The sequence below is a fragment of the Berghia stephanieae genome, chromosome 13 (assembly GCF_034508935.2).
Source record: "Berghia stephanieae isolate SIO BIC M18660-M18661 chromosome 13, UCSD_Bste_1.3, whole genome shotgun sequence".
Classification (NCBI taxonomy): Eukaryota; Metazoa; Mollusca; class Gastropoda; order Nudibranchia; family Aeolidiidae; genus Berghia; species Berghia stephanieae.
Window position 1 is genome coordinate 22,524,016 of NC_088372.1, and position 24,408 is coordinate 22,548,423.

Here is a 24,408-nt window from a genome sequence, read left to right on the forward strand (position 1 = left end):
TACAACTACAACCACCACCACATTATCATCACTACCACTACTACTACTGCAACCACCACCACCATATCATCATCATTGAAATATTTATTTTTTTAATTGAGCTTTATATAGTGCAATATCTACTAAATGTGCTCAAAGCGCTTTACAAGGGGTCCCTGGTCAACATTTAACATGTAGGACGGGACATGACGCCTGTTAGGCGATATTACAATTTTTCGGACAAAGACAACTCTGTTAACGGCCAGGTACTCATTTTACACCTGAGTACGGTGAGAGAATGTGAGTAAAGAGCCTTTTCCAAGGACTCAACTATGCGCCGAGCGCGAGGCTCGAACACAGGACCTTCCGATCCGGAAGCGAGTGTCATACTACTAGACCACATAGCCGCATCATTACCACTACTACTACAAACACCACCACCACATCATCATCACGACCACTACTACTACAACCACCACCACCACCATATCATTACCATTACCACTACTACTACAACCACCACCACATCATCATCACTACCACTACTACTACAACTAAAATCATCACCACCACCACATCATCATCACTATTACTACTACAACTACAACCACCACCAACACCACATCACCTCACTAACTTTCAGTACTACAATCACTACCATAAGGTTTTGGAGCTTTACTTCATTTGAAATAAGGAAACTTCGGAATTGTATTTGGCATTGTGTTTATATATCATAATATAATTCTAATCAGTTATCTATTTAGAACTAGATACTATACAATATGTATACCAAATACCACCCCAATTCCCCTTTCTTGTGTGCGGGAATTCCTCTTTCGGCATTGAAATTGAGTGTGAGAGAGTCATCACTACACACATAAACAACAGAAACAATTTAAAAACAAGACTATGACACGCAACCACTCACACACGAGGCTATACTATTTATCCTTTTCTCTATATAGAATAGGACAAGACAAACAATAGCTTGACTCTCGCTACACTTCGCATTGATGTTTGTCGTCTCACAAGTTCAACTCTCAGTCGACCTGTCAATATTCCTTTTTGCCTCGGACGTAATCATTAATAGAATGTTGTGTGGTTTTGACCGTGAAGAAAACCTTAAGAAGTCACATTTATATCATTTTAGAGAGATCGTTTTGAATAATTTTGAGTTAAACGAGCGAGCAGCAACTTGTTTTCATGAACGGCCGATTAGCGCTTGTTTACTATAGTAACGCGATTCCCAGCCAACATCAAAATGGCGGATATTTTTCTCATCGAGGCCGCTGGTTGGTTAGCCAATAAGAGCACCGTACGGTTTCCATTGGGTAAATTCCTTGCTCCCATCACACGTGAGATGCTCGGATTCGTTGACAACGTTCAAATCTCGCTTAAAGTTTTATCTTTTTACGTCATAATGTTGCAATATTATTTTCATATTTTGTTGTTGTTAAATTGAATTCGTATCACGTTTCCTTCACACTTGTCTCACTGTAATATGTTTTGTTTTATATCACTGTAAAGCGCTTAGAGCCTGTGACAACGGGGTAAAGCGCTATATAAATGCCATTTATTATTATTATTATTCAGTAGTCTGATGTCACGCCGCCCGGCAACGGCGGCCATCTTGGTTCTAAACAAAGAAAATCATTACTTTTTATTCTTCATGCTGGCTAGAACTTTTCATATGCCTTGTGATCAGAATGTGTAAAAGTCAAAACATGATCAAATTTATGTTTTTTTTCCCTCTGGATACGCTTTTATGCTTGCGGAAGAAATATTTCATACGGGCGTCCGCCATTGTTCCGATAGTTTAGAGCCAGTGTTACTAAGTTACCATGCGTCATTAGGAAGGAAGTGACGTTACGACTGTTGAAGAGTATTGACGTCATCTTCGTTCTGTCTATGCGCTTGGCTAAGAAACTCATAACCATAACATTGCCATCCGGAAGTATAACGGACCAACACAGAAAACTCTGCGTAACTGTGGGAACGTGTTTGTTGTTGTGTTTCAATGTTTGTTGTTATTTGGCTATTGAGTTGTTGTGAATTGTTTTCATGTTGGGTAACCTTGAGTTTCACTGTGAGTTCCATTCACTGTTGTGTGTTATTTCTTCCCATGAGTTTGTGACGTCACAATGGGTATAAAAACGGGGTTGCCTTCATTTCCCAAGCTCTTCTTACTACTTGATAATGGATTGTTGATTGAAATTCGTCAAGTGTTGACTCTGATTTTATTACAGGACGAACAAACCCAGTCTATTCGCGTGATGCCTTGATTACATGGCATATTTTAACCACCCATATATTATGTCCTTTACAAATATGGAGAACACTCACTTCGGTGGAGACTTTTTCTTTATTTCCTATAATTTACCTATCGTGAACTAGATGGAGTAATCCGTTCACGACATAACCATGAACGTTTATAGTCTGGTTAATACAGTTTAATTAGAATTACTCATCTTGAGGAAACCACTATGTGATAATGTCCAAAAAAAAAAGGATTTCAACCAATTGCTATTGTATATTTAACGCTACAGAAACCGGGATAAGCTCGGGCTCCATGGGCCTTTTGGTTCTTAAGGACTAACATGAATTTGACCCTTTATTCCAAACTGGGGAGAACTTGAATTATAATAATGAAAACAAATCATAAAATTCATAACACTCAACATTATCCTTAATATCAACATTTTTTTTATTGGGCTTTGATATATAAAGCATGTATATAAACATCCACACACACACACACACTAACTCACACAATTCTCTCTCTCTCTCTCTCTCTCTCTCTCTCTCTCTCTCTCTCTCTCTCTCTCTCTCTCTCTATGTGTATGTCTCTCTCTCTCCCTCTCTCTCTCTCTCTATCTCTCTCACACACACACACACACACACACACACACACTCACACACACACACACACAAACACACGCACTCTAATCCCACCCCACAGCACAAACTCCAAACCCTTCCCACTCTCCAAACCCGTCCTCTCCCATCTCACAACTGTTTCAGGCACTGTAATATGGCATCTTTTACTCTCAGTCTGACATCCTCCCTGCCTGTAATGATGTGTGTTGAGTTGCCTTCAACTTGAATCAACGAGTCTTCCTTTGCCTGAGAATAAATAGAAAAGTTGATCATTACAGAAAAATGCTATCTTAATCTATTTTGTCGAAATGAAAAAAAGTTTTTAAAATTTTCAATTTAAAAAATCTTTTAAAATAAAAAACTATAAAATTTTCAGCTATGTGGTCTAGTGGTCTGACACTCCGTTTCGGATTGGAAGGTCCTGGGTTGAACCTTGATCAGCGCACAGTTGATTCCCTGGAAAAGGCTCTTGACTCACATTCTCTCACTGTACTCAGGTGTAAAATGAGTACCTGTCCATCAACAGCGTTGTCTCTGTCCGAAAACAACAACATTCTAGCAAACAAAGCCACGAAAGAGTGCTTTACAAAATCAGGTCAAGACATTCACACAAAAATTGACAGAGACATGAAGTGCTTCTAGAACCATCGAGAATTGAGTTCGGAAAAAGATCTTGCAGAACTACAGTCTTTTGCAGAGGATAGTAACCAGCAGAGGTAACATTCTTCAACAGAAAAGAAATAGGGAAGCTGCCAACGCACTCGAGCCTGCTGATTAGGAGGTGGATGGAAATAAGTCAAGTAAATTGAGGTCACTGCACTGGTGCAAGATATAAAAAAAAATTCTGAAAAGTTTTGTATGACACAGTGCTTTCCTGTAGGTCTAATATAGACCCAAACACCTTACAACTCGTAAAAAGCCAATATTTCAAAGAAACCTCATTTTTAAGAACTAAGAACATCATTGAATCAATGACAAAAACAAAAAAAATAGTGCATTTTCTCTCAAATCAAAAATATTTTTTTTCAAAGATGCAATAAAAGAATAAGGAGAGTTTAAAGAGGACTTCTGTTTGTTTTTAATTAATCAAACGTGAGAGTTTTTTATCTAAAACAGAGAGGACAAATACATTGGACTTACCAAATGGATAATAGAACCATTCTCTTTCCTCTCTATTTTGATTGATGAAAATCCACGCTGTGGAGATATACAGGATGATAAAATGTACAATATAACAATAATAATAATTCCCTTTATTCATCCCTGAGAGGCCTATTCCAAGAGAAGACTGGAATAACCCAGGCATTAGCCGCAGTGCAACGCTGCAAAGTGAGCTAAGGCTAGGTAACTTGCTCAAGGCCACACAGCGTGACGGGTAGTCAAACTCAGTACCTTTTGGGTATGAAGTGAAGACCATACAGCTGAGCCATACTGTCCCAAAAACCAATGCAGTTGAACAGTCTTTATAAAATTTGGTTTGTATTGAAAGATTCTATGGTATATGTGATGCAAGAAATTGTGAGCTTTTATAAAGGGCGCTATCCACTTATTTTTTGCTCAAAGTGCTTTACAAGCGGTCCCAAGCCAAGAGCAACCCTGAACATTGAGAATGAGACGTGCAGATTGTAAGGTGCTATCATCATTTCATTTTGACAAATACAACCATATCTTCAGTCAAATATTCATTTTACACTTAAGTACAGTGAGAAAATGTGAGTATAGGGCCTTTTTCAAGGACAGTTCAAAAGTCAGAAGTCACCCCACCAAACCAAAAAGCGACATTGAAGTCATTCCAGTACCAAGTCAAAAGATTTGAGATGTGCACCTACAAGTACCCAAGAAAAAAAAGTAATGTAAATGTTGCTGCTCGAAGCTGAAAGAAATAAATAACAATGTGAAAATTTAATGTAAGCTCCAATTTAATATACAAAACAGGATGAATGAAACCTCCAGACGAATGAGATAATGTGGTAGTTGCGTTGTTAAGATGAATAAACAAAAACACTGATGGGCAAGAAATAGTATGCTCCTTTGTGAGGAAGCACAAATTAAGATAGAACAATAGATATTTATAAAATGTGCACAATTAATTAAGTCAAAAGAGTGGAGGCGGGAAGAACAGTGTAATGTAGTATAGAAAGTGAAATATACTAACATGTAGACTATTGTTGGAAAATAAATACAATGGAATTGGAAATAGTAAGTACAAAATAAAGGGTAAAGTAAGACAATAAGGGAATAGTTCAAACAGAGAATGGCATTACAGCCCAAGACCAATCTATCCAACAATGGCAAGAGCTGCAACACGTAGGGTTCAAGTCCCACTCTAAGTGGTGCATGGTTGAGTCCATGGAAAAGGCTCTTAACTCATATTTTCTCACCATACTCAGGTGTAAATAAATGAGAACCCGACCGCTAACAGCAGTGCCTCTGTTGGAAAAAAATTGTAACATCACCAAACCAGCGTCATGTCTCGTTCTACATGTTAAGTGAGGCTTTTGGCTAGGGACCCCTTGTAAAGTTCTTTGAGCACATTTAGTGGATATTGTGCTATATAAATGCTTAAGTATATAATAATAAAAGGTAATAATAGAAAATATCTATATCTCACATAAACAATCCACAATACCGGCACTCAATGAGCTCAAAATCATTAACACTAAAAGTAAATTTTATATTTATCATCTAAGAAAGTTACATCAAAGCCACTAATGTATATATGTATTTTTAAACTAGCCAAGGCTTACCTGTTTCAAGGCTTCAGAGACAGCCTCTATGTTCAACATCCCAAAGATGTAAGGATTCCGACACAACGGACTCCCATCCGCTCTTCTCTTACGTAACAATTGTGTGCCAGCTGGCAATCGCTGGTGTTGAGGGACAGAAATTGAAAAATTAAATCAAATATCAAAGTTATTGTTAAACATCCTTTATGATACAAAATAAAAGATATTCATGAAGGCAGGGTCTCTTTAATAAACTCCATCTGCAATAGGATTTAATGGAGGAGATCTTTAACAATACCATTTGAGAAACACCATACAAAATAAGAAGAAGAAGAAGAAGAAGAAGAAGAAGAAGAAGAAGAAGAAGAAGAAGAAGAGGAAGAGGAAGAGGAAGAGGAAGAAGAAGAAGAAGAAGAAGAAGAAGAAGAAGAAGAAGAAGAAGAGGAAGAGGAAGAGGAAGAGGAAGAGGAAGAGGAAGAGAAGAAGAAGAAGAAGAAGAAGAAGGACAAGAAGAAGAAGAAGAAGAAGAAGAAGAAGAAGAAGAAGAAGAAGAAGAAGAAGAAGAAGAAGAAGAAGAAGAAGAAGAAGAAGAAGAAGAAGAAGAAGAAGAAGAAGAAGAAGAAGAAGAAGAAGAAGACAACAACAACAACAACAACAACAACAACAACAACAACAACAACAACAACAACAACAACAATAACAAGAAGAAGAAGAAGAAGAAGAAGAAGAAGAAGAAGAAGAAGAAGAAGAAGAAGAAGAAGAAGAAGAACAAGAAGAAGAAGAAGAAGAACAAGAAGAAGAAGAACAAGAAGAAGAAGAACAAGAAGAAGAACAAGAACAAGAAGAACAAGAACAAGAAGAACAAGAACAAGAACAATAAGAAGAAGGAGAAGAAGAAGTAGAAGAAGAAAAAGAAGAAGAAGAAGAAGAAGAAGAAGAAGAAGAAGAAGAAGAAGAAGAAGAAGAAGAAGAAGAAGAAGAAGAAGAAGAATACAACATTATCTCTCACTTTCCTTTATAGGTTTCAATCGTAATAGAACAAAATCAATAATTCATGAATGATTAAATAAAAACTTACTTATAAAAAAAAATGACGCAGTCTTCTGACAAAATGTGATTTAAAAATTCAGGTGTCTTCAAAGTAATAATAAATTACGCCCTATCGTGCAGCATTGTTAGAAACTATTGCCTAAGCATTCCATGAAAGAATTTAGATAATCCATCACACAAATGTCTGATGTCAACAGGAATCACCCATGTTGTCCACAGTGAGCAAATTGCATAAGTAAGTAGAATCAATTTCATGACTAAATTTCCAGAAACCTTCCAAACCATTTACCCCCCCCTCCCACCCCCCCCCACCCCCCACACACACCTTTCCCAGCAGTCCAGCCAGCAACGACTGGATCTAAAATTCATATCTGAAGAAAAATACTTTGCAACAGACCATGACCTGTCCAAATGGTAGTATGCAATTGTTACTGTTTTAATTAATGATACAGTATCAGAATAAATGTTAATTATTACATATTACATATTGCATTAGACAAAACCCAGGATAACTCCAGCTGTATTAGCTTCGAATTCAGATTTACTTATATCATATATTAATATATAATATATATATATATATATAATATATATATATATATATATATTGTTTTTTTTTTAAACAGAAGAAAACTTGACTATGGCAATTGTCTCATACATGTTACGAAATATTTTTCTCTCACAAAATAAAATGTAATCCAACCTTTAAAACATATTTGTTGTCCTTAGCAACCAAAGACGCTGTCACCATCGATACAGCAACCCCAGATTTCACCTCTGTTGGTTCCAAAGTTTTAGCAAGCTGTAATTGAATGAGAAATACAAAACAAATAAATAAAAGAAGACATTGCCCAGTACAAAAGACTTAAACATTAAGAAATAAAACAAGATGAAAACTTGGTGATAACGCTTTGTAAAAACCACAACAATAAGAGCGTACAACCAATGTATGAGGACCTGGCCTGATAAAGAATAACTCTAGTCCAGCAAAGAGGATCTATAAGAACCTATGCTGGAAATCATCGCAAAGTAAATAAGTGAGTAAGTATCTTTGGTACACATTTTTACGACAAATGTGACCAGTTTTCACAAAACGATATGTCAGGGTGAACCAGATTCATAAAAAAACTGAAGTTTGAGCTTAACTTATAAGCTAACAATAAATGACCTCATTTAAAAGAGTAGGTTTTCTTTCTTAACTATTTCAGCGCTGAGGCTATATTCGCATTTCCGTCACAAAATGGCTGACATCTGATCGAGGCAGCATGAGAATGACAAGCTAAGACAAAGCGACATTCGAATTCGGCACAAAATCTCAATTAAAATACCCCCCCTAGGGTCAATTGAATGTTCTTACGAAAGAAATGATACCATTGGTTCAATTTAAGTACTTTTGTAGAAAGTAGGATTGGATTACCATATTGTTTTTGCCTTTCAAGACCGGCCGCACTGTGCGGCCATTGGCCAGTAGAACAGATTCTACTCTGGCCGCCAATGGTGCTGAAAGAGTTAAACTTTTTTTAAAAACAATTAAATTTTCTAATTCTGACCCTTACGACAAAAATATCTTCATCAAGTTCATTCCGACATATTACCATACTGGCGTGCTTTGATGCAAATTGAGTTTTTACGAGTTCTTTACAATGTCACCCATGAAAGTTTATGCAAGACGGACACTTTTGAGACACTGTATCACAGAAGATCAAAGAAGAGGAGACCAAAAGGATGCTGTGGCTGGAAATGGATCTGACTGAACTTCAAAGTTTGAGGCAGGTGTAAAAATTATGAGTTCTGCATCTTGCATGTTCTCCTATCATCAGTAGATTTGGTCACAAGAATGAATGATAGGCCTTAACTTTCAAATGATTTTAGTAAATGGTAAGGTAAAGAGGTAAAGACATGGCATACAATTAAAAAACAAACAACAGCTATTGAAGGGGGAAATATTACCTCTGCCTCCATTTCAACTGTCTCATAGTGACGCCTGACAGGAAGGGAGATAATTTCTCCGAGTTTGTATGTGATGGGTGATGGTTCCTGAGGAAAGATAAAGGAGTTAATAACAGTAAGTCATGTCCAGTGAAAATGATTGGCTTATGAAATAGAAATAAACTATGTAGTCCTTAAGCATTATACAGTTTGTGGAAGAAAATGTTTACCATAATTTTTGTTGTGTGACTTTGTGTTCTTGTGGTATGGCACTCTGCTTCAGGCCTGTAGGTCACAGGTTTGAGTCTCAATGTGTGCAGTGCGGTTGAGTTCATGAAAAAGGCTCTTTACTTATATTCTTTCATCATATTCAGGTGGAAAATGATTAGCTGGCTGATCTCTTTTTTCCGAAAAAATAAAAAAGTTTACAGGCATCATGGCGCCTAAAAACAAGACGAAAGTGTAGCTGTTGGTATGAAATCCCTTGTAAAATGCCTTAAGCACATTTAGAGGATTTTACTCTATATAAAAGCTCATATTTTATCATTACTAATATCTTCTTTTTTGGTAATATTAAACCATCATTAGCTCACTTAAGGCTTAAATGAAAAAAGTGTCTGCAGGGAAATGAGATGCACTACATTCTGAACAAAATGTCAGAGATATCCAAAGTGAGCAAAAAGAAGGAAAAAAATTGCTAGCAATTGTAGAATGTTTTCAGAAACTGAAATTCAGAAATACCATATAAAATATCAGATTTATCTGTACTACTCAATAAGTAAGGGGGTGATCTTGGAATCAGTGGAACCAGGTAATTATCCCTATTTCTGCAGAGAGAAATAGACTGTAATAATTGTTTGTAGCCAATCCAACACAATGTGCTTTCTACCAGATCTAAATTAAACTCAAGCTTTCTATTCACTGGAGGGTGAAAAATATAACAACTACTAGTTCGAAGCCCCATTTGGATATGAAATTAATAATAATAATAATTTAAAAAATTAAAAAATAAAAAATAAAAATAATAATAATAATAATAATAACAAAAATAACAATCAAGAAGAAGAATAGAAAGTATCCAAATGCATTGCAGACTCTCATTGTCAAGAAACATTATAAGTTATGTTTTATGTACTTATGATTTAAAGCCCTGGGATAGAATTTTTTATTTTACTGACAAAAATACACAGTCTGCTGGAGCCAGATGAAGAAAAAAAAAGGCTTAACTGACTTAATTAAAGTTTTAATTAAGTCAAGTCATCTCAAGAGCACTTTTAATACTCACAAAATCGATGTTAAGGTCACTTCTTGTGGGGTCCTGATTAAAAGGTTTGGTGTAGGTCTCAGATACAACCAAGTTCAAAGGTCGTAGTTCGCGAATTAATTTGTTGGCCTGAGAGTAGCTGAGACTTGTGTCAATGGGACAATAACACACCTGAAAATATGGAGATAAAAAATTGGAGAGTGGGAATTGGCAAAAGATAACAATGTAAAAGGGTGATTATGATACAGTAGGAGAAAAATCAGAGAGAGAATAAGAGAAAAAAATAAGCCCTAAAAATCAACTTTTATCGACTGGAAATCTAAACTCAGACATTCTGTATGTTGGACAGACATGATAAGATACCATTAAAACTTGAGCTTGAGCTTTACATAAATTGTGATACCCACGAAATGTGCCCAAAGCGTTTTACACGGGGTCTGATCCCAACAGGAATACTTAACATGTTGGACAAGACATGACGTGCAGTGTGCAATAACAAGTGGCAAAACAAATTTAAGCCTCACATTTCCTTTTATTCTATATTTCAAATCAGTTTTCAACATCACATCTGATTCACCCTGACATAATACCCTTTTGAGATAAAGGTCACATATAATGCTGTCATTTAATCTACAATATCATGTAAACACAAAAAAAGCTTACGCGCATGGCCAGTGGCAGGAAAGGTGCTAGGGCATCCAAATGGTTGAAATCTGGCTCTGGAGGAAAATAAACCGGTATTGATGACAGCAATAGTGGTGTCAATTGTGGTAATGATTGGGATAATGATGATAATTATGATGATATAATAATGATAATAATAATAACAATAATAATAATAATAATAATAATAATAATAATAATAATAATAATAATAATAATAATAATAATAATAATAATAATAACAAAAATAACAATCAAGAAGAAAAAGAAGAAGAAGAAGAAGAAGAAGAAGAAGAAGAAGAAGAAGAAGAAGAAGAAGAAGAAGAAGAAGAAGAAGAAGAAGAAGAAGAAGAAGAAGAAGAAGAAGAAGAAGAAGAAAAGAAGAAGAATGATAGAAATGACTATGAAAGTAAAAACAATGCAAACAACAACAATGCTATAAGTCAACTGTAGCTTACCAGTGAAGATGATAGTGTTGGAGGCCGAGTTTGCCCACAGTTCCAGGAAATGGACCACATCCCCCATTCGTAGTGATGGGTGACCAGCGAACATGATGCAGGGACTGTGAAAGTCTGTGGTCAAACCAGCTGGGAAAACAGAATATGTTAAGGTAGGAATTATAAGCTAAACATCCTATATTTCTCTTTACCAGGGTGACGATTGATTGCAACTGGAAAAATGGGACAGCTCTATGTGGAATTATGCCGAAACTTGGGAACAAGAGCAAGTGTTATACACTTCAGTAATGTACAGGTTTACAACAGGGACAACTAGCATTATTATTTTGGTAATTTGAAAATTTTCGTTATTTGAGTAATTTCTTTTGAAGTAAAGGAAAATTAATCCTCATCAAAAAGTTCAAATTTTACACTTGCAATCTTTTTAATTAAATAATTACTTACTTGCTTATCCTCTTGATGCTTGATCAGCACATAAGGCTGGCACGTGGAATGCCATCTTTCTCGGTTGGCGGCCATTTTTGTCATCTGCCCCAAGACCAACCACTAGCTAATTAAATAATGCCAGATAGGTTTTCAACTACAATGCTGAAGTCTTTCATTCACAACATAATGATGAATTTATTGATTACTAAAATCAACTTTCCTAAAACCCTGCTCTATTTTTCATATCATTCTTTTTAAATATTAAAAAAAAAAAATTAATTCAGTATCTCCACTCTATCCCAAATTATTTTCAAGTAATCTCAATCTCAATCAAACCAATCTTACTTACAGTGGATACTGGAGAAATTCTTTAGCCGTCCTTTGCTTAAAAGCTGGAAAAAAAAAATTAATAAAATTCAAGAAACTGGGTTAAAAAAGAGCACAAATATGCAGATAAGATTGTTTGAGAAAGATCTATTATTTGACTCCAAATTATCAAATGAAAAACAAAACAAAAAAAGAAAAGATATACCATTTCATTACAAAAATTAATTAATCCCCAAAGGTATTACAACAAAATTCAAACTGAATTTCCCAGTCATCTATTGAATTGATTGTGATAATATGAAGTCTATTTTAAAACAATCATAATGGTCAGTTATGTCTGGGAACTCAATCCCACAATACAATATTCTCTATAATTTAGGCTCTAATAAAGATAACTTAAAAATCAAGGCTAATTAGTTGGCTGTAAAAGCATTGAAAAAAAATTACTGACAGTTCCAAGTAAAAAAAATTTTAATTTAAAAATACAAAAGAAACATTTCAAACTTTAACTTTAGTCAAAAACTTAAAATAAAACAACCAAAAAATTCTTTTTTTAATGTAATCACAACATCATGGTAAAGTCTGCACCTTTGACTTCATGTTTCGAATCTAAGTTTTATCACCCTCTTTGTAAAAAGTAAAGATAAGTATTGAATTGTAAGCTTCAAATTATTAGACAAAGACAGATACTGTGGACGTTTCAGGTTTCACTACACAATTCACACATATCTCATGGCAATCCTGAAACGTCCACAGTATCCATCTTCGTTCATCTAATAAATTGAAGCTTACAATTCAATACTTATCTTCATCACTTTCTTTGAAAATACAGTTGGGTCTGCGGCTGTAACCACACATATATAATAGAAGAAATAATTACTTTAAAGCAATTATGTCTTGCTTTAAAACTTCACTTTTTAAAATCAATCAATCAATCAATCAACTCACATCTGCATGGGGGAAAGGACATTCCGGAAGGAAGACTTTGGCTTGTTTACCAGCCGACAACCTGGGAAAGACATAAAAAACATTTATAGTATATCAGAACACTTACTAAGCGCTTGTACAGAAAAGCAATTACCCCCCTTGCTTACTCTTCTTTTCTAATCTAACACTGCTTGTAAACAAGTCAAATAAATAGAAGCCCCCATCTTTCACTGTTGTTAGTCATTTGACTGGACTTACTTTTTATTACCTTTCTTAAGACTATTTGGTCTAGTGGTATGACACTCGCTTTCAGATCGGAAGGTCCTGGGTTCAAGCCTCACTCTGCACATAGTTGAGTCCTTGGAGAAGGCTCTTCACTTACATTCTCTCACCGTAGTCAGGTGTAAAATGAGCACCTGGCCTTTAACAGCGTTATCTTTGTCAAAAAAAATTGTAATATCGTCTAACAGGCATCATGTCCCGTTCTAAAAGTTGGCCAGGGACCCATTGTAAAGCGCTTTGAGCACGTTTAGTGGCTATTGCCCTATATAAAAGCTCAAGTTGTTTTGTTTTTTATCTTTCTTCATGGACAATAGCACAGTGAACACATCTCCGGACTGTCCTGTAGGCTGCAGCATTAGCTATTTAAGAATAGATTTCAGTTTTCTTCCTCTTAATCAAAACGGCTGAATAAAGTTAAAGATGTCTTGTTTTTATTTTTTACATTGGTTAAAAATATTAGATTGTAAATATTCATCATATTTTTATGAACAAAGTGTTGGAAAAAGACTTTATTGGCCCATCAACCCTCCCTGCTACTGCTACCATGCTAAAGTCAACTTACTTGATACATTCATTAAAATCACAACAATATCAAAAATAATATATCACAATTTTAAAGAAAAAAGAGTACCAAAAAAGAATTTTGTTTTTATTTTAAGAACTTAAATGATGATGATGATGATGATGATGATGATGATGATGATGATGATGATGATGAGATGATAATAATGATGATGACTAGAACAAAGATAAATTGAAGACAATGATGATAACAATAATAAGATCAATGAATGTCCATAAAGAAATAACCAAAATCACTGTTGACATCTAATCCATTACCATTCAGCATAGATATTGGAGAAAGCCAAGGTGTTGTCAGACACGGGGGACATGAAATACATGGGGACTCCTGACAAGCCACACTGTTCTAGATGACCCGACAAACACTCAAATAGGTCAAAGGTCGTACCAGAAGCATAACATGGAACAAGAACGTTTCCTCCATTTTTGACAGTGACAGCTGGGTAATGAAAGGTTAAAAAAAAAGTGTATAGATGCATGAAATGTCGAAATGCTTTTGAAAAAATATGTTCTATTATATTGTTCATTTTTGTAATAAAGAATATAACAGCTTCAAAAAACCAAATGGAATGTTTTGGGCTGAAATCCCTTCTTCCCTATGACAAAAATTTAAAACAAAAAATAATTAGAGCTTTTATATAGCGCAATATCCACTAACTGTGCTCAAAGCACTTTACAAAGAGTCCCTGACCAACAGCAACACGTAACATGTAGAACGAGACACGACACCTGTTAGGCGATAAGAGCAATAAGCCTATATCCTTGTAGCTAAACATTACACCCTTACACTGACACAGGATCTCCTCCAAAAGAGATACACTCAGACGGTTACAAAATAAGCATTATAGTTTAAAACTTAACACATCTAATCCTTGGGGGTCCCAATATCTCATTTGGTAGAGTGCTTTGAGCACGTTTAGTGGATATTGCGCTGTATAAAAGCTCAATTAAATTTTTTTTTTATTAGAGCACTCGCTTCAAAGGGACCGAAATCAATTTCAGATGAAGTCAAGTTTGTTTGTTTTTCGGACCCCCCACCTCTGTCCACCCAGCATTGGGTACCTGGTTCTGTTAGATCTGGAGGAAATTACTTTGCAATAGTCTCACATCCTATCCAAAGGGTAGCATGCAATTGCTACTGTCCGTATCACGCTATAGAAACAGGGAAAATCGCCAGCTCCATGACTCTGAGGGACTACAACTCTATAGTTGAATCTTTTAACCTACCAGCTTTCAAACAGAATTCTCCTATCATGGGATCTGGCATGTACATGGGTGTCTGTGTAAGACAACTCAATATTAGGACGTCTGCATTCTTCAAAAGGGTCTGGTCCATTGGCTGATGAAGGAGATGGGTAAAAAAATCATATTTTGAACATTGTATTCAATTAATCAGCAGCGTCCAAAGGACTTGTTCTGTTCATTTTTAAATCAGCATTCCATTTTTTAAAAGGGAAAAAAAAAGATGACAGAGTGATAGATGGAGAGTAAACCAAAGTTTAAAAATGAAGAATTGAAATATGAGGATGAACAGAATAAGAGAAAGACAGAGAGGCAAAAAACTACAATCTTCTTCATATAAAGCAAAGGATCCTTTTTCATTCATTTTATCTGCTCTTAGATATTTTTTCGTTGAAGAACTCGTAAAAGACAGGAAGAAAAAAAAAAGGGGGGAGGAGAGAGAGAGAGAGAGAGAGAGAGAGAGAGAGAGAGAGAGAAGAAGAGGGAGAGGGAGAGAGAGAGAGAGAGAGAGAGAGAGAGAGAAGAGAGAGAGAGAGAGAGAGAGAGAGAGAGAGAGAGAGGAGAAAGAGAGAGAGAGAGAGAGAGAGAGAGAGAGAGAGAGAGAGAGAGAGAGAGAGAGAGAGAGAGAGAGAGCAGCACCAGACCTACCCTCGGGTGTGTTGTCAAAGTGGATGTCCCAGCCACATAGGAAACCTGTCAATACCAAACATTAAGCTATTTCACTGATTTATTGAATGAAGTAAAAATCATCACTATCCTATCAAAGTGTTATTACAACAGATGTAGTTTTGGCCCCATTTGTAAATTGAGCCGTCATTCTCTTCTTGGCGAGGATGTAAGTACAAAGGATCTCACAACAGTTTACAAAACTATTCATCACCTACACATTTAAAAAGTCAAAACCAATGTGTCAGTCTTTTGAATATGGTTTTAAATCCCAAACAATCATTTATTTTTTTTCAATCCACCGGCGTGTTCAAAGAAAAATAATGTGGAGGAGAAAATTTCTACCTCAACCAAACCTTAACTCTTTCAGCGCCATTGGCCGCACTGTGGCCAGAGCAGAATCTGTTCTACTGGCCAATGGCCGCTCTTGAAAGGTAAAAATAATAATGTAATCCAATCCAATTTTCTACAAAAGTACTATAAATTGAACCAATGGAATCATTTCTTTCATCAGAACATTCAGTTGGCCCAAGGGGGGGATTTTAATTGAGATTTTGCGCCGAATTTCAATGTCACTTTGTCTTAGCTTGTGATTCTCATACTGCCTCAATCAGGTGTCAGCCATTTTGTGATGGAAATGCGAATATAACCTATGTGCTCTAAGAGTTAAATTTGACCCGCAACTTTAATCTGGTATGATGGCAGAATGTACAAGATGGAGAAATTTGAGTATACAATCATTCTGACCAGAATTAGGGAATATAAGTTTTTTGACATTTAATAATGGTATTAAAAAACAAATAGCATTTCTATAGCACATATCCATGACTATGTCGTGCTATATGCACTTTACACAGGCAATAATAACATGACATAAAATCCAAATATTTGTAACCATAATCTAATACACACATACTATCAACTGATACAAACAAATAAAACCGAGATCAAACAATACAATAAAAGTAAAGATATGTCTTATAAAATAAATGATATTTCAATCTAGATTTTAAAATGGTGATAAAACTCTCCTGAATGATGGCATCCGCTTTGATTTAAATTTTTAAAAATTAAGGATTCACATTTTTATATACAACTTCAGAATACCTGATGACGATTAATCAAACTTGCATGGACTCACTTTTTCATACTTAGATTGGATTGTCCAGTTACAGCTTCCAATGCATCGGCCAGAACTGGCGGCTGTCACAGTCAATGCTCCGAATATGTCCTTAAATTATAATACAAGACACTCACACGTGATAACAATACAATATGTGTGACATTACATTAAGGGTAAAAGTAACATTTGTATACCTACACTCTCATACCCATCAGCGTGAAGAATGTCTTAAAATTTATTTACTGATTTTCTTAAATTCCTTGGTATTTTTATATTTTCTATTGATCCATAACATATCCCCAAAAAAATGGTAACAAGGTAAAATTGTGTGACACAGACCAAGAAGTTAAAAATAGGTAATAATAAGGAGTCACTCAATTTTAAAACATACAGCACACTTATTGATGGGGACGAGTGTGTGGGTCAGCCAAACATAACCTCTATCATAAGGAGACTTAACGTCTATCAAGTACTAAGATGGTTTGGGTTTAATTGTCATTGGATTTATTCATGTATTTGCTTTATGATTAAATGTAGAAACATAATGACCCTAACACTGTACAAAAAACATACAATTCTAATAATTCACACCACACGGAAGAGGGTGCTTAGTGGTTGAGTACTCACCATACATTTCAAAGTTTAAATCTCGGTTACAGTCAAGATATTTTATCTGACCATCCAGCAGTGATTGGGTGGCAAGGTCTAATAGATCTGGTTAAAAGTACATTGCATGATGACTTCTATCCTACCCAAAGAGTAGAAAGCTATTGCTACTGTATGCGGCTATGTAGTCTAGTGGTATGACACTCACCTTCAGACTAGAATGTCCTGGGTTTGAGTCCCACTCTGAGCGGTGCATAGTTGAGTCCTTGGAAAAGGCTTTTTACTCACATTCTCTCACCGTACTTAAGTGTAAATTGAGTACCTGGCTGTTAACAGCGTTGTCTCCGTTGGAAAAATTGTAATAATGTCAAAGAGGCATCATGTCTTGTCCTACATGTTAAATGTTGCTGCTGCCCAAGGATCCTTTGTAAAGCACTTTGAGCATGTTCAGTGGATATTGCGCTATATAAAAGATAAAGTTTGTGTTTTGGGGGATTTTTTTACCAAGCATTTACCACAAGAGAAACCTGGAATAACTACATCTCTATGGGTCACATGGATCTGGGATTGTTTTCGCAATTCTTTGAGCATGGAATTTAACCCTTATTGTTCACTTACAAGTAAAGCACTCGGGTTGATGCTCAAGATAATAATTTAATTCTTCTTTCAAAATTGGCATATAATAAATTGAACTTGCAGATGGAATTTCTTTTATCTTTTATATTAATGTTATCTATATCTCAGGTCGACTGTTTTTTTATCATTATTTATATCTTAGTTCATTGGCATTTATTTAATACATTGAACTAACGGATGAAAATTCCTTTACCTATTATTTTATTATTATCTAATATTAGGTTTACATCTCCTGTCACATTGAATAACTTTCATCTAAGAAAAAGGATTAAGGAGGTGTATTTAACCAGGCATGTGTGCTCACCACTTTCTCGCTAAATCCCACAGTCTGTACTTTGGCCAGAGCCTTGTTGACGTCGTGGAGGGTGTAAAGCTTTCTCCATGATCTTGGCTTGATGGCGTCACGAAGGGGAGGGGGAAGACATCTACATTGAAGGAACCATGAATGATAATAACATTAATAATGGTAACAATGATGATAATAATAATAATAATAATAATAATAATAATAATAATAATAATAATAATAATAATAATAATAATAATAATAGAAATATAATAATAATAATAATAATAATAATAATAATAATAATAATAATAATAATAATAATAATAATAATAATAATAATAATAATATTAAAATAAACTTTTAAAAAAAGATAAATTTTACCACAGATGGCACCTGCACTATTAAAGTTAGATGCCTTGATATAAAACATTTTGATTACAATTAAGTGTTTATAGAACTGTTAAAGATAACAATTTAACAATTAAATAAACCAAAATTTGTTGACTTACTTTATAATATCAGCTTGCTTCCATTTAGATGCCACTTTTGATTTGGGGTTTCGTTCCACGTATTTGATTAACTCCTCCATGTATTGTCTGTGGGATAGATAAAAACGTAAATGGTAGCTTTGATGGTCATGTCAGAATATTAATATTGAATCATCAACCAGTTTGTTTTCTTTGACTGGATGAGAGTTTTGATTTAGGAAGTAAATAACAATGTGAAATTGAATGTAAGCTTCAATTTAATATACGAAAACAGATAAAATAGACATTTCAGGTTTCCCATGTTTATTCATCTTAACAACGCCACTACCACATTATCTCATTCATCTGTAGAGTGTCATTCATCCTGTTTTGTTGATAAAGGGGAAACCCGAAATATCCCGTTTATCTGTTTTCGTATATTAAATTGAAGCTTACATTCAATTTCGCATTGTCATTTATTTCTTTGAGCTTCGAGCAGCGACATTTACATGATTTAGGAAGTAAGCACTAGGGTGAGATAAGAATCTGAAGAAGTTTGTATGATGCAGAGACAAATAAAAAAATTTTTTTTTTTTTTTTAAATCATCTCAAAAATTATATTACTTGACTGGATTTAACCTGAGACATGTTTATTTTAACAGATGTGTACAGAATTTGAACTTTACCCTATATCACTTTCCTGCACATCCTAACACATATCCAAAAAGAAAATCAATAAATGTTTTAACCTTCCATGCATAACCTCGATCTGTTCATGTCACACATTTACACCTGCACATTCCACTGCCTCTCTCACAGATAAGGACTCCAGCCCGGATATGGACAAGACAGAGAGCGACAGAAAAAAAGGACAACAGAAAAGGGAAATTTAAGATTTTCCTAGCAGCTGCCAATTTAATCAATGTCAAACTATATAAAATAATGAGGTCATTAAAATACACCAACCTTCCTATCTGTAATGTTGGTTCTGTCATGTAGACAGTGCCTTTAAACCCAGTGTACTCGGTGATAAGAGGAAGAGCCATCACGCATCTGTAGCTGGATATCAATATGGCATCTAAGGTGGATAAATCTACTATACCTGTCTGAATTAAATCAATGGCAATAACAGAATAAAATGGACCTTATTCCATTATAGTAAAAAAAAAAAAAAATTAAGCTTTTATATAGCGTAATATCCACTAAACGTGCTCAAAACGCTTTACAACTTGAATAAACGCTGCCTTGTGAAAACCTAAAGTAACTATTTTTTTTATTTCTCTTTTCTCTCATCAAATCTGATGGCTGTATTGGAGCTGGTTGAAATCAAGCTCAACTGTACAACGTTTGCAAACAAAGAGACAAGAGATGATAAGGAACAGGGTGCATGAAAAAATTGAGTTATAAATCTATTTTTAAAATTTGTTTTTTTAACATCTCAAAATAATGAGTCAAATTTAAATGGTTGAAAAAAAAAAAAAAGGGAAGCCCTTTGTATTCCAGAGATCTGGCACCCACGCAATCAAAATTTTATGGATCATAAAAATAAAAAAAAGGTCAATTTGTGTCCCAATTACATCTTAAAGGATTTTGGTCACTTAAAATTTTTTTTTTTTAAAGTTAAAGGGACTTTGGTTGCAGTGACTTCTCTTTATTTGCTTAAACTTGTGAAAATAATGAGAATTTTCATAGCAGAAATTTCCCCATGACCAGGAAAATGCAAAATACCTCTGGTATAGAAAATTCTGGAGCACCATCAATCAGCAGACGTCCTCCGCAGTCTCTCAATTCTTGAGCCTAACAAAACAAAAATTATTAAAATGAAAAATAAAACATGGAATTCAAACTAAAAAAATAAAATAAAGAAAAATGAAAATTTTTAAAAATCAAATAATCTTGATCATTATCCAATATTAAACAGTATTTCTTGTTTGGCTGGTAAAAGGAAATTTTCCTCCTTGTTGTGAATGAAAGTTATTGTATTCAAGTATCGTAACTTGTATCGTCCATCTAATGTAGTATCGTTCACAACTAGCATCTGTTCTACTGGCTACCTTGTTGGGAGTCATTCTGTATCCAACCATCATCCTGTACACGTGTATCTTATGTTATATTGTTTAATAAATGTTCTTTACTGTAACAATTTGGTTTGTTGATTCTTGGAATAACGTGTCTTATCAATAAATGATCTAAGAACACAACACTCCTGAATGTTTAAACACAATGACATCTGTGATAATTTCTAACCTCGTTCACATAACCAGACCTGCCTACTTGAAATGTAAAAAAATCATAGCTTTTGTGGGGAAAATAGTACATGTCAAAAAGATCTACCCTTATCAATTTATCCTCAGAAAGATTGAATAACGTTTCTAAGTCCTTGAGCAATGTGATTTTGTGCCACGTTTTAAATTTGGACATGATTTGTTGGAATTGAGTTGCCTAATTTTAGTCTGCAGATGGAGCCCAAAATTCGTAGTTCTACGACTTTTTCGTGGAACTAGGTAGGTCTGTTTAATGTCACCACTAGAGTACAGAGCCCTTAATCCAAATGACATGCTCTAAAACATTGAATATATATACAAAAATATATATTTAAAAAAACAACAACAAAAAACAAACAAAGGAGCATGTTGATTTTGATGTTTGTTTTGGATTAGATCAATGTTTTGGGTTTATTTTTCTATTATTTTTTTTTTTTTGTGTTTTTGTGGGGGGTTTTTTTAAGCTTTTTTTAAAGAAACATCAAAACTAATGACATCCTTGGGAAGGGAGTCCTAATAGTTGAGTGATAGGGCACTCTCCTCGCTCACAAAGGGACCAGTTTGGATCATAGGTGCAGTCAATATTTTTTTTTATCCTACCCATCTGTCCACCCAGCACTGGCTGAGTGGCTGGATCTGTTAAAGTACGTTGTGATAGTAAATGAACAAACCTCTTATCCATTGGATAGCAAGCAATTGCATTAGGACATTAACACTACAGTAACTGGGATAAAATCCAAGGGCTTTATGTTTGTTTTGTTTGTTTTTAAGGATTTTACGGCGCTTGCAACACATTTAGGTTATATCAGCACCAGTAATAAGGAAGAAAATTGGATAGTAAAAAGTTATAGAATTACAATTGAAGCACCCAAGAGAAAGTAAGACAAAGGGGAAGTGGGAACAAATAGGGATCAGATGTAGATTCCAAGAGCATACCACCAATGTACTTAGTTTGAGATCACCTACAGTCTCATCCGGACACAAGTACAAAATCCAACAAAGAGGAATACACTCATATGCTTCCAAATAACAAATATAATAATACATAACAGAGAGGATTTACAAGGAAAAAAATATCATCACCCAAAACAATAACAATGCATTTGACTGTTTCCCTCTCAGCTAGGACTCCGGCAGGGCCAGGACAAAACCAAGTAATCTCATTCCAAGACAAAGACAGAAAGCATGTTGGAAAACAGATATAAGGGGATAGAAGACACAGTATGTACCCCCCTGCCCACTATGGGAGGTCAGGAACCCCACCCAGAAGGGCTTTATGACTGTGAAGGTCAACTTACTACATCATCAGGCACTCTACTCCTTCTGTCTCCCCCTTGAATCCACGGCCTCGCTTTTGATACTTGAAACCTAAAAGAGAAAGGATAAATTTTTTTTTAATAAAAAAATGTTTTATCATAACTCACTCAATTTGTAAGACAAATATAAAATCTTGAGAGCTGCAGGAAACCAAAACAAAATATTTTTTATTTCCATAGAAATTTTTTTTCACAATGTTTTACGTTACTATTGAAAACGATGCAATGCAAATGAGTGTAGGGTAGCATTAAGGGCAAGTGGACTGTCTCTTTTTTTTTTTTTTCAAAACCCACAAGTTCACTATCTCTCACTTTATTTATAGAGTCCAAGCCAAATTTGTTCACCAAAAAATGTCAGGGTTTCATTTAACCCTTCTAGACTTTAAAAAAGTATGAGGTTTAAATAAAATAGGTGTGATAATAGTTTAAAATGACGTCCAAATAATTCTGAAAATCGCTCTTTGTAATGAGTAGTTCAATTGTCCTTAAAACTGGCCATGTCTGGCTGAGTGGTGCAGTGCAAGTCAAGCAACAATGGGCATGGCCAGTGACCAAATGAGTGACAATGAAATCTCTGGTTCAGAATGGTGTCCTCAAATAAGGCACTATCTATTAACATATTACCACAATCTACTCAGGGTGAATGAGTCGGTACCAGGAAATAACTATTAATGAATATTATGATATAAGAAAGCTAGTACAAAAAAAGAACATTAGAAAGACAATGTGTACTTTATGAAATGGGAATATCAGTCTAAAAGCCTGAGCATAAATTGTGAAAATACTAATACTAATACAGTATATAAATATGTACATTTAGTTTGTGATAAAAAAAAATTATCATAACAGTGATTTGAAACTAAAGTTTCTAAAAAATAAATAAATAAATAAATAAATAATTAAATAAAATAAATAAATACCCTGGTACAACAAGGAGTGGAACAAAGTGTAAAATCTGTTTGATGTCCATTCCACAGTCCAGCATGATGCGGACTCCTTTGAAGAACAAGACAAAGCATGGCTTACTTGGATTGTCAGACAAGCACACCTATAGTCCAGAAGAAAAAAAAGGAATAATAACCCTGACCAAGAGCAACACGTAACATGTAGAACGAAACATGATGCCTGTTAGGCGATATTACATTTTATACAGAGACAGCACTGTTAACAGCCAGGTACTCATTTTACACCTGAGTACGGTGAGAGAATGTGAGTAAAGAGCCTTTTCCAAGGACTAAACTTTGATCCGAGCGAGGCTCGAACCCAGGACTGTTCGATCTGAAAGCGAGTGTCATACCACTAGACCACATAGCTGCATTTTTTAGCTTACAGTTACTGCAGTAAATGAAATTACTCCATACTTTTGTTAGAACATTTAGCTTAGTCTGAATACCTAATTTCATTTGAGTACCTAATAAGTGCAATTTTGTACCCGAAAGGTAACAAGTTCAAATACCAGATGCTCGGTGTGGCCTTGGGCAAGTCACCTTGGAATAGACCCTAAAGACAAATTTTTCCAGGCTTAACAACTAGTGTTTATTCCCAACGGGTGTTAGAAACAGTAGAATTTACCTATTCCCAACCGGTGTTGTGAATAGTATAGTAGAATTTGGCTATTCCAAACCGGTGTCCTCTTTAATTTGTATTTGTAGGCTATTTTCGACTCTGTGTCACTTCTTGGGTTAAATACTTTTACAACACCTGTTGGGAATACGCAAAATTGTACCATCCCTCACACCAGTTGGGAAAAGGCAAATTGTACTATCCCCAACACCGGTTGAAAATAGGCAAATTTTACAACTATCCTTGGTTCTCAGCCTCAACAACACCGGTTGGGAATAGGCATAGGCAAATGTTACTCTATCACTGTCACCAACATCGGTTGGGAATAAGCACAGCCCTTAATAAAGTGGGATTAATAAAGGGAATTTTGAAAATGTATTTACGATTATGAATGTGTTTTTAATATTCTTTCACGTTCACATAGTCTACTACGACTAGGTACTAAGATTCTTGTGACTTGTGATTGTGAGATAGAACCACAAATCACTGCTGACTGCTACCAAGTTCAAGTTCAAGTATCTTATCGGAATCGGAGAACCGGCATTCAAAGTTAAAACATGTTTTCAATCCAAGGTGAACAATAAAAGTTAATTTTACGATAGCGTCTTTGATTCTGAAAATTTAACTCACCAACTTCATTGTGATTATGCTTTCATTGAAAGATAATATATAGGGAAATCTTAATTTACACAAGAGATCTATGTTGTGTTACGAGATTCATACTTTGTTATTATCGGAAGTCGAAA

The 24,408-nt window shown here is 35.0% G+C and overlaps 1 protein-coding gene across 2 annotated transcripts; it reads right to left on the reverse strand.

Annotated features, from left to right (window-relative positions):
- Positions 1 to 2,665: 2,665 nt before the first annotated feature.
- Positions 2,666 to 24,408, reverse strand: LOC144959171 (integrator complex subunit 9-like). 2 transcript variants are annotated; one of them, XM_078891705.1, is made up of 21 exons: positions 24,293 to 24,408; positions 23,020 to 23,147; positions 22,082 to 22,151; positions 20,248 to 20,316; positions 19,486 to 19,625; positions 18,562 to 18,648; positions 18,068 to 18,188; positions 16,540 to 16,629; positions 15,381 to 15,425; positions 14,718 to 14,829; positions 13,749 to 13,929; positions 12,648 to 12,708; positions 11,722 to 11,764; positions 10,947 to 11,075; positions 10,489 to 10,544; positions 9,847 to 9,996; positions 8,583 to 8,669; positions 7,336 to 7,434; positions 5,604 to 5,723; positions 3,997 to 4,053; positions 2,666 to 3,102 (listed from the first exon to the last, which is right to left on the reverse strand). In XM_078891705.1, exons 1-21 carry the CDS (start codon positions 24,299 to 24,301, stop codon positions 2,986 to 2,988), a joined length of 1,971 nt encoding a protein of 656 aa, XP_078747831.1. In that variant the 5' UTR covers positions 24,302 to 24,408; the 3' UTR covers positions 2,666 to 2,985. The 2 variants fall into 2 exon arrangements, with proteins under 2 accessions (XP_078747831.1, XP_078747832.1); XM_078891706.1 differs by lacking the exon at positions 24,293 to 24,408 and adding an exon at positions 24,046 to 24,107 and having other exon boundaries at positions 2,868 to 3,102.

Bases quoted from the DNA above. Each gene is read 5' to 3' on its own strand.
- LOC144959171 (XM_078891705.1), bottom strand. The intron at 19,626-20,247 runs GTATTTTGCATT...GATTTAATTCAG, and splicing joins CAGAATTTTCTATACCAGAG to ACAGGTATAGTAGATTTATC. The intron at 12,709-13,748 runs GTAATGGATTAG...TGTCTTTCCCAG, and splicing joins TCCAATATCTATGCTGAATG to GTTGTCGGCTGGTAAACAAG.